Source organism: Dasypus novemcinctus, chromosome 17 (assembly GCF_030445035.2).
Source record: "Dasypus novemcinctus isolate mDasNov1 chromosome 17, mDasNov1.1.hap2, whole genome shotgun sequence".
NCBI classification, from domain to species: domain Eukaryota; kingdom Metazoa; phylum Chordata; class Mammalia; order Cingulata; family Dasypodidae; genus Dasypus; species Dasypus novemcinctus.
In genome coordinates this window covers 3461543-3471829 of record NC_080689.1, presented here as the reverse complement: position 1 = coordinate 3471829, position 10287 = coordinate 3461543, and the positions used below count along the sequence as shown (strand labels likewise).

The 10287-nt window shown below is 51.4% G+C and overlaps 1 protein-coding gene across 1 annotated transcript in view; it reads left to right on the top strand.

The window, feature by feature from the left end:
• Positions 1–466: 466 nt before the first annotated feature.
• Positions 467–10287, top strand: part of FAM178B (family with sequence similarity 178 member B) — an 85773-nt gene continuing 75952 nt past the window's right edge. Inside the window, exons 1-4 of the mRNA XM_058278121.2 lie at positions 467–586; positions 8529–8598; positions 8704–9113; positions 10025–10086. Of these exons, the coding sequence (XP_058134104.2) occupies positions 467–586; positions 8529–8598; positions 8704–9113; positions 10025–10086 (662 nt within the window). The remainder of the gene's footprint in view (positions 587–8528; positions 8599–8703; positions 9114–10024; positions 10087–10287) is intronic.

Here is a 10287-nt window from a genome sequence, read left to right as displayed (position 1 = left end):
TCTGGACAGCAGGCCAAGAGCAGGGTCTCGGGGACGGGCACAGAGTGCACACGGATGTCCTCTGCTTTCCTCGCAGGTGGGAAAGAGCGGCCGCACGGCTCCCTCCCGGCTCAGGCCCCGCTCGGGCGCCACCTTTCCCGGCAGAAGCCGGGAGCTCCCCGACCCTTAGGTGATCCGAGGCCCCCGTGGCCCTGCCTCCACTCCTCGGAGCAGGCCAAGCACAGCTCCGAGCCGCAGCACCAGCCTCACGCCGATGTCCCACCCCTGTGCGGGGCCCGCCCGTCCCCCAGCTGAGAGCACAGTCCCGGGCCTCACCACCGCCCAGTCCGGTCGAGGGAAGGCGTCCGTCGGCTCCCCGGTCCCCAGGAGGGGCAGCTCCACTCCCCACTCGGAGGTCAGCCAGCCTCCACATGTGCAGCGGCCGTCCAGCGCGGGGCCGGCGACCTGCTCCCGGGGCCAGGGGGACATGCGCTGGTATCAGATCCCGCTCTCGTCCACTCGAAAGCCTGTCTCGGGCCTGTTCAGCCCCCGCTTCCAGGCCAGCCTGCGGCAGTACCAGCAGCTGCAGGAGCAGAAGAGGACGAAGGTCAGCTGGCCCCTGTCCTGCCCGCCCGCCCGCCCCCGCCCCAGCCAGGGGCACCGCCCGAGGGCTCTGGGACACGCCGGGGTGGAGGGGTGGGTGCTCCCTGAAGGCCCCGCAGGAGGGCAGGGCGGCAGAGCCCGGAGCCACCCTCTCGCACACCCCTTGATCTTCCCACCCTGTGTCCCCAGTGCGCAACTGGGCACCGGTTTAAACCACTATGCAAAAAGTACGACCATAAATCCCTCCCTCAGGGAAGCGGATTTGGCTCAGCAGATAGAGCGTCAGCCTACCACACGGGATGTCCAGGGTTCAGACCCAGGGCCTCCTGACCCCTGTGATGGCGTGCCACACAGGGCTGTCCCCCGCATAGGGGAGCCCCACGTGCAAGGTGTGCGCCCCGTAAGGAGAGCCATCCCGTGTGAAAGAAAGTGCAGCCTACCTAGGAGTGGTGTCACACAGAGGGAGAGCTGATGCAGCAAGATGATGCAACAAAAAGAGACAGATTCCCAGTGCCACTGGCAAGAATGCAAGCGGACACAGAAGAAAACACAGTGAATGGACACAGAGCAGACAACTGGGGGGGGAAGATAAATAATAAATCTTTTTTAAAAAAATCCCTCCCTCCGAGTAATTATCTCGTAGCTAAGTATTCTTCTCTCTTTAATCCATGTCACGCATGTCACACACTGCTTAGTTGGGATATCCTCCAATTACTTCACATTCTTTCACCCCCGCCCCCACTTTTTGCATGCATGCTTGCTTGCTTACTTATTGTGGCAGAATTCATAAAACATAAAATTTACCATTTAACCATTTTAAGGTGTACAATTTAGTACATTCATAGCATTGTGCAACCATCACCACTACTTAGTTTCAGATCATTTTTCTCACCCCAAAAGGAAACCCTGTATCCATTCAGCAGCATTCCTCTTTCCCCCCCCTACCCCCGTCTCCTCAACCCCTGGCAGCCGCTAATATCCTATCTCTATGGTTTTATCTATTCTGGACATTTCATATAAATGGAATCCTACAGTGTGGCCTCCTGTGTCTGGCTTTTTTGGCTTAGCAGAATGTTTTGTTTAGGAGGTACCAGGGATCGAAGCCGGGACCTCATATATATATGCAAAGTAGGTGCTCAACCACTGAGCTAAACCCTCTCCTTAAGGCTTGACCATGTATCAGAACTTCATTCCTTCCTGTGGCTGATTAAATGCCATTGTGTGGCTAGACCACGTTTTGTGGCCCATCATCCATTGGTGGACATCAGGGTTATTTCCGTCGTTGGCCACAGGTGTGGTGTGAACACTGGCGTACAGGTGTTGGTGTGAACCTCTGTTTTCATCTGGATTAGGTGTTTACCTGGGAGTGAAATTGCCGGGTCATATGGTAATTTTGTGTTTAATCACCAAACTGTTTTCCATAATAACTGCCTCATTTTGCAATCCCACCAGCAATGTATGAGGGCTCTAGTTTCTCCACATCCTCACCAACACTTGTTTTTTATCCATTCTTTTAATTAATGCCATCATATTGGGTATAAAATAATATATCATTCTGGTTTTGATTTACATTTCCCCAAGGATGAAGGCTGTCAGATCTCTTTCCATATTCTTTTTGGCCATTTGTGTACCTCTGGAGAAATGCCTACTCAAGTCCTTTGCCCATTTTTAAATTGAATGGTTTGTCTTTTTGTTTTTGAGTTGTAAGAGTTCTTTATATATTCTGAATATTACTTTCTTATCAGATATATGATTTACAGATAGCTTCCCCCACTGTGGATTGTCATCTCACTCTCTTGTTAGTGTCATTCAGTGCACAAAAGTTTTTAATTTTGATGAAATGCAATTTATCCACTTCCGTTATTTTTTTTCTCTTCCCCCTCCCCCACCCTGCTGTTTTTGCTGTCTGGGTCCGTTCGCTGTGTGATCTTCTGTATTTATTTCTCTTCTTGTCTTTCCCCTCTAGGATTCACTGGGATTCGATCCTGGAGACCTCTGATGGGGAGAGAGATTCCCTGTCAGTTGCACCACCTCAGTCCCTGGTCTCTGCTGCGCTTCACCTTGACCCTCCCCTTCGTCTCTCTTTTGTTGCATCATCATCTTGCTGCGTGACTCACTTGATGGGCACTGACTCACCACACGGGCCCCCGGCTCACCATGCGGGCTCTCTCACGGGCCCTTGGCTCACTGAGCGGACACTGGCTCACCACACAGGCACACTTTCTCTTCTTTTTCGCCAGGAGGCCCCAGGGCTCAAATCCAGGTCCTTCCATGTGGTAGGTGGAGGCCTTACCACTTGAGCCACATCTGCCTCCCGATTTTTGTTATTGTTGCTTGTGCTTGAGGTGCCACAACTAAGAAACCATTGCAAATCCAAAGTCATAAAAATTTGCCACATTTTCTTCTAAGACGCATATAATTTTGGCTCTTATATTTAGATCTCTGATCCATATTGAGATAATTTTTGTATATGGTGTGAAGTAGGGGGTCCCACTTCCTCCTTTTGTACGTGGATATCCATGTGGCCCAGCGCTATTTTGCAAGGACACTCCTCTTGTTGAATTGTTTTGGCTCCCTTGATGAAAATAATTAACCATAGATGGTTGAATTTATTTCTGAACTCTCAATTTTATTATATATCTTCTAGAGGCAGTACAATGCTGTCTTGGTTAAATTGGGAAGTGTGAGTTCCCTCACCTTATCTTCTTTGTCAAGATTATTTTGGCCACTCCGAGTCCTTTGAAATTCATTATGAATTTTAGGATCAACTTTTCCATTTCTGCAAAAAAGGCTGTTGGATTTTGATAAGGATTACATTGAATCTGTATATTACTTTGGGGAGTATTGCCATGTTAATAATATTAAGGCTTTTAGTCTACAAACATAGCATTTCATTCCATTTATTTAGGTCGTCTTTAATTTCTTTCAGCAATGTTTTACAGTTTTCAGTGTACAAATCTTAACATTTCATTGGTTAAATATATCCCTCAAATATTTTATTCTTTTTGATACTATTGCAATTGGGGTTGCTTTCTTAATTTCCTTTTAAGATAATTCATTGCTTGTGAATAGAAAATACAACTGATTTTTGCATGTCAATCTTGTATCCCACAACTTTGCTGAATTCATTTCATAGTGCTAATAGATTTTGGTGGATTCTTTAAGATCTCTTAATATGTATAATCATGTTGTCTGGCATAGAGATAGTTTTGCTTCTTCCTTTCCTAGTTGGATGTGTTTTATTTCTTTTTATTGCATAATTTCTATGGTTGAACTTCCAGTACAATATATGAATGAAAGTGGCTTGAGTGGGCATCCTACTCTTGTTCTTGATTTTAGGAAGAAAGCTCTTGGAGTTTCACCATTGAGTAGGTGGTAGATGTGAAGTTTTCATGAATACCCTCTGTAGCAGTTTGATATTATTGATGAATTCCCAAAATAAATATTGGATTATGTTTGTACACTGCTCTTTTCCTCTGGGCATATTAGAGAGTATTGGATTCAGAGGTTTTACTTTTACTTGATTAAATAATGATTAAGGCTTTGATTGGGCCATGTCAGTAGGATGCTGAGTCCCCTTAGTGGGTGGGAACTCACAGAGAAACTGCAACGCAGAGAAGGGAGGTTGGAGTTTTGAGCTGGAGCCCTGGGAAGTAAGCACACAGAGGAGCAGAACAGCTGAGCCTGGAGAGAATCAAGCCCCAGAGAGAAAGACAGAGCCAGTCACCTGATAGCTTACAGTGGATATTGTGGAGAAGTCAAAGCAGCTAAACCTGGAAAGAAGCAAACCCCTGGAAGGGAGGAGCCCAGGAAGCCTGAACCCTGGCAGACGTCGGCAGCCATCTTGCTCCAACACGTGGAAATAGACTTTGGTGAGGGAAGTAACTTACACTTTATGGCCTGGTATCTGTAAGCTCCTACCCCAAATAAATACCCTTTATTAAAGCCAACAGCTTTCTAATACTTTGCATTAGCACCCCTTTGGCTGACTAATACACCCTCTAATACATCAACAAAAGTGTGTAGGGTTTTGTCAGATGCTTTTTCTACATCAACGGAATTGATCACTTTGGTGTTTTCCTTTATTATACTGATGCAGTGTAATACACTGATTGGTTTTTGTATGTTGAACTACCTTTGCATTCCTGGGATAAGCCCCACTTGGTCACGATGTATAGTCCTTTTAAATGGATTTCTGCTTCGATTATTCTTAAGGGATGTGGGTCTGTAGGGTTTTTTTTTCCCCTTGGGTTATCTCTGTCTAGGTTTGGTAGCACAGTACTGCTGGCCTCATTTACTATTTTTTGGAAGAATTTGAGATGGGTTGGTGTTAATTCTTCTCTGACCGTTTTTGTAGAATTCACCAAGTGAAGCCAGGTGGTCCTAGACTTTCCTTTATTAGGAAGTTTCTATTATTGATTTAACATCTTTCGAAGTTATAAATCTGTTCAAATTTTCTATTTTTACTCAAATCAGTTTGGTATTAATAGTTTGTGTGTCTCTCAGAATGTGTCTATTCATCTTGGTATCCTAATTTGGTGGTGTATAATTAATTATTCATAGTATTCACTTATGATCCTTTTTATTTCTGTAAAGTTGTTAGTAGTGTCCTTGCTTTCATCTCTGATTTTGTCATCTTTTTTTCTTAGGATGTCTAGCTATCAGTTTGTCACTTAGGTTGATCTTTTCAAAGAATCAACTTTTGGTTTTGTCAACTTTCAATTTTGTTTATCTCTGCTCTAATCTTTATTATTTCCTTCCTCTGCTAACTTTGAGTTTCGTTTGCTCTTCTTTGTCTAGTTGTTTGTGGCATGAATTTTCAGCCATGATTTCTTGGGCTAGCCTTTCTGCCCCTCTCTGTTTCCTGCCCTTCTGGGACCCCCACTCTCTGTATGTTAGTAAACCACACAGGGTCCCCAGGACTCTTAGGCTCTGGTCACCTTCCATCATTGTTTTTTCTTTCTCCTCAGATTGGATAATGTCGATTAATGTATCTTCAAGTTCACTGATTTTCTTCTGTCTGCTTAAATCTGTTGTTGTGCTCCTGTGGTGAATTTTTCATTTCAGTTGTATTTTCTAGCTCCAGAATTTCTCTTTAATTCATTTTTTATAATTTTTGTCCTTTAATTGTTGTTCTCTATTTGTTGAGATGTTGTTTTCCTGGTTTCTTTGTCCACGGCTTCCTTTAGCTCTTTGAGCATATTAAAGACAGTTGATTTAAAGTCTTTTGTCTAGAAAATTCAGTTTGGGTGTTTTAGTTTCCAAGGCTGCTCAAGCAAATACCTTGAGATGGGTAGGGTTAAAAAAAAAAGTGGGGATCTGTTGCTTACAGTTTTGAGGCTAAGAGAACGTCCAGATCAAAGCGTCGCCAAGGCGATGCTCTCTCTCTGGAGACGGTGGTGTCTGGGGCTGGCGGCCGGTGGTTGCCGGCCCCTCGCTGGCGCACACACAGCACGGGGGGGCGTCCCTGGCCCCCCACCCTCTCACGGGCTCCCTTGAGCGTCAGCTTCTGGCTGCTTCCCGCAGCTTTCTCTCTGCGTCTGAATTTCATTCTATTTGTGAAGGGCTCCAGGAACAGATCAAGGCCCACCCCAGCCGGGCTGGACCCCACCTTGGCTGAAGCCTCACCGGAAGGTCCTGCTTACGTGTCCACAGCCACGGGAATGGATCAGAACCTGTTTTTCTGGGGTACACACAGCTTCAGACCACCACGCCGGGGGTCCCTGGGGACAGTTTCTCTCCATTTCCTTACTTCCTGAATAGGCCATACTTTCCTGTTCGGGTGTTTTTTGTTTTTGTTTTTGTTTTTGCATGTCATAAGGTTTTTATCAAAAACTGGACATTCTGAGCATGGTAACGTGGTAACTCTGGAAAGCAGATCCCTTCCCCTCCGCGGGGTTTTCTGCGGGCAGGTCTGCTGCCCCCATCCTGGTGAGTGAGTTGGGTTTATTTATTTATTTATTTTTTAAGATTTATTTTTATTTATTTCTCTCCCCTTCACCTCCCCGCCATCGTCCGCTCTCTGTGTCCATTCGCTGTGTCTTCTTCCGTGTCCGCTCTTATTCTTCTCAGGGGCCCCTGGAATCTGTGTCGCGTTCTGTGGCGTTGCCTTGCTGCGGCAGCTCTCCGGGTGTTATTTTCTGAACTGCCTCTGCTGCGGCGGGTGCTCACCCGCTTCCCTTAGCAGGTAGCTCGCGACCCCCAGACCCCCTCAGATGCCTGGAGCCCAAACGACAAAGAGGGAACGAACGCAAGGGGAAGAACACGCTGCCCCCCGGGCTCGGCCCTCGGCGGGCTCTCCCGCGTGCGTCCGCTCCACGGCCCTGCCCTGGCCCTCCACTTCCCAAGAACTGCCTCGGGAGCATGAGACCCGGGCCAGAGCACACAAGGCCCGCGAGGCGCCCGGGCGAGGCCGGCACCCAGCTGTCACCACGCCGAGGCGCGTGGGCGCCGGGCAGAGCTCGCCTGCGTGAGCTCGGCAGCCGCTCCCCTGGTGCTCGTGAGTCTTCATGAGATGCCCGAGCCCCACCAGAGTGGACTCTGCAGTTTTGCCAGCCGTTTTGTCGCGGTGGTGGAGAGGGGGCTTTCTGGGGCCCCGATCCTGCCATTTTCGGGGATGTCACTCCTGCATACAAACGTGTTTGTAGTTTGTCGTATCAGCAGATGCGAAGGGCAAACCATTTTACAACACTCACAGCAGTGCGTTTCCTCACAGCCATGTCAACGCCAGTTGTTAATCTAAAATTTTTTATTACTGACTAGTTCTTTGTTGTTAGAGTTTCTTGAGTTTCTTTTGCTTTTGTAGAGTTTGAACACTTGTTGGCCAAGAGTTCATTTATTGTAGAGTGTCGCTCCCTTTGACCCTTTCAGGTATTAACCGCTCATCTGCGTTGCAGTTTCCCTGAGTTTGGGCCAGATCTGAGGACCCACATCTTTTGTATTATGGGGCGTGCGCTCTCATGCAGCTCCATGGTCTGCAGAAGACGTGTTTGTCAGACTCTGGGTCTCCCTAAATCACTAGTTCATTTGCCTGAAATGTGCCGAGTTTCCACCGTGTGCCACACACAGACTGGTGCTGGGGGGTGGCAGGAGCCAGCAGCCACCTGTCCTGGTGGGCGGGCAACTGCACAGGCCCACCTCGGGGTGCAGTGTTGCTCTCCTTTTCAGCAGAGCTTGGCTGGTTTAATTTTTTTTTAAGACTTACTTATTTCTCCCTCCCCTTGTAGTTTGCGCTCACTGTCTGCTCTGTCTGTCCATTTGTTTTGTGCCCGTCTTCTTTTTTTTTTTAGAAGGCACCGGGAACTGAACCCAGGACCTCCCATGTGGTAGGCAGGCGCCCAGTTGCTTGAGCCACATCCCCTCCCGGCTTGTTGCGTCTCTCATTGTGTTTCTTCACTGTGTCTCTTCGTTGCATCATCTTGTTGCCTCAGCCCAGTGTCTCATCATCTTTAGGAGGCACTGGGAACCGAACCCAGGACCTCCCATGTGGTAGGCAGGCGCCCAGTTGCTTGAGCCACATCCCCTCCCGGCTTGTTGCGTCTCTCATTGTGTTTCTTCACTGTGTCTCTTCGTTGCATCATCTTGTTGCCTCAGCCCAGTGTCTCATCATCTTTAGGAGGCACTGGGAACCGAACCCAGGACCTCCCATGTGGTAGGCAGGCGCCCAGTTGCTCGAGCCACATCCGCTTCCCACCGGCTGGTTTAATTTTAAACCTGGTTGGAAAAGCGTTTATATCATTAGACTTGCCCGTCCCTTCCCTGGAATGAAAAGGCGGGGTCACCCTTCTACCTGGCTCCCTGGCCTTGGTGGTCCCAGGCAGGAAGACCCCAGAAAGGACCCCCTCCTGGGGACGCACGGGCCCAGGTCCTCGTCTCAGGGAGAGAGGGCTTCAGACCCCTGAGCTCTCTCCCGCGGGCCCCCCCACCTGACCGGTGCTTCCTTCCAGGACAGAACGCCCAGCGGTCTGCAGATGGCCGGGCCCCTCCAGACCACGCCAGCCCTTCCTCAGGGAGGAGGTAGGCACTTCCCACCTGCCCAGCGGAAGAGCCCTCCCCACCCCGGGCGCGGCGCTGGGGTGGTGGCCGGGCGGGGGGCCGCCACCTGCTCTGTGCCCCCTGCAGGTGCCCAGGCAGCTGCTGCCACGCCCAGCGCCCTGCCCGCCCTGAAGCACGGCCTCTTGGACCGTCCGCTCCACCAGGAACTTCTCCAGCCCCCCCGGCGCCTCTGCAGTCCCCCCTCGGCCCCGAGCCCCACCTCGCCCAAGAAGCCCAAGACGCAGGCGGCTGGGGACGCGTTTCCCACCGACTGGAGCCCCCCGCCCGTGGAGTTCCTGAACCCCAGGGGGCCGCCGCGCAGCCAGGATGGGCCGGCCCGGTGGTGGAGGCCCCAGAGCCCGGGGCGCCCGTCCCCCCGGCCACGCGCGGCGTGGGAGCAGGAGCTCGCCGACTCGGACCCGGAGGAGGGCCTGGCCTCCCTGGAGGAGCTGTTCCGGAACACGGCGGGCCTGAGCTGGTGGACCGCGGCCCCGAAGGCGGGCGCCCGCACCACGGTGAGTGGGGGGGGGCCTCCAGCTGCGCCCCTCGGCCCGCCCTTCGGGGCCCCCTTCCCTGGCCACACCAGCCGCCTCCCTCGGGCCCTGGGCCTCCCCGCTGGGGTCTCCCTTTCCTTAGCCTCTTAAACTCCTGCTGGCAGGTGCTGGGGGCGGCCCCAGATGGGTGCCCCTTACCCATGGGGCCCCTCGAGGCTTCCGGGGCTGGAGCAGGGCGAGACCTCAGGGCCAGGGTCCCTGCCGGGCCAGGCACCCAGGCTGGGGCTGGCTGCCGCCCAGTGCCAGGCTCCCAAATGGAAACTTCAGGAGAAACTTCAAGCTGGGAAATGAACTGCTGCTGCCGGGTAGCCTGGGGGGGGCCATCCAAGGGACCCACAGACCCAGGAAATCTGTCTCCAGACGGGGCTGCCGTTGTGATGGTCCCATACATCCCCCACGTCGGGGAACAAATCAGTTACGTTCTGACTGTGCTCAGAATACCCTGAGAATGGTTTGAAAAAATAAAGCAAAAGCACAGCCATCTCCTGACTATTGAGATGGAATAACCCTCAAGACATGCTGTTAATTGAGAAGAGGGTGCCTGGGAGCCCCCACTGTGTTAAAGGGGACGCGTCTGCTATCCCGGCTTGCTTGTCTGTGCGCAGAATCCCCCTGAAAGCAAGCCCGGGGTAAAGAATGGCTGCCCTGTGGCCTGCCGGGCGTGCAAGGCAGGCCTGGGGAGGGAGGTGGGCACGGGAGCGGACGCCACCTTTACCCTTCCCAGCCCTTTTACCACGGGCACGCGTTGCCAATTCGGAAATTAAACAGAAAATGAAGGACTTACTTTATAATCATCTTTTTCTTCTCCATCTGTCTTTCTCCTCCTTCCCCATTCCCACGCCCTGTTTCTCCAGTTCACATCTGGGGGCTCAGAATGCTACGTCAACAACTTGGACTTCTTACTGCAGGAGAAGAGGTGATTGCGGGCGCAGGCCGAGTGGGCCGCTCCTTGCCCTGGGGTCCGCAGTAATTTCGGGGGTGTCCTCTAAGGCTCAGCAAATTGCTGTCAGAGTAAAGCAGCGACCCCTGCAGACCTGTGGGTGCCGGGAGTTACGCTCATGAGCCGGAGGCCAGCCGGGGGGCAGACCCACCAGGCGCACGGCCCGGCCCGGGGCCC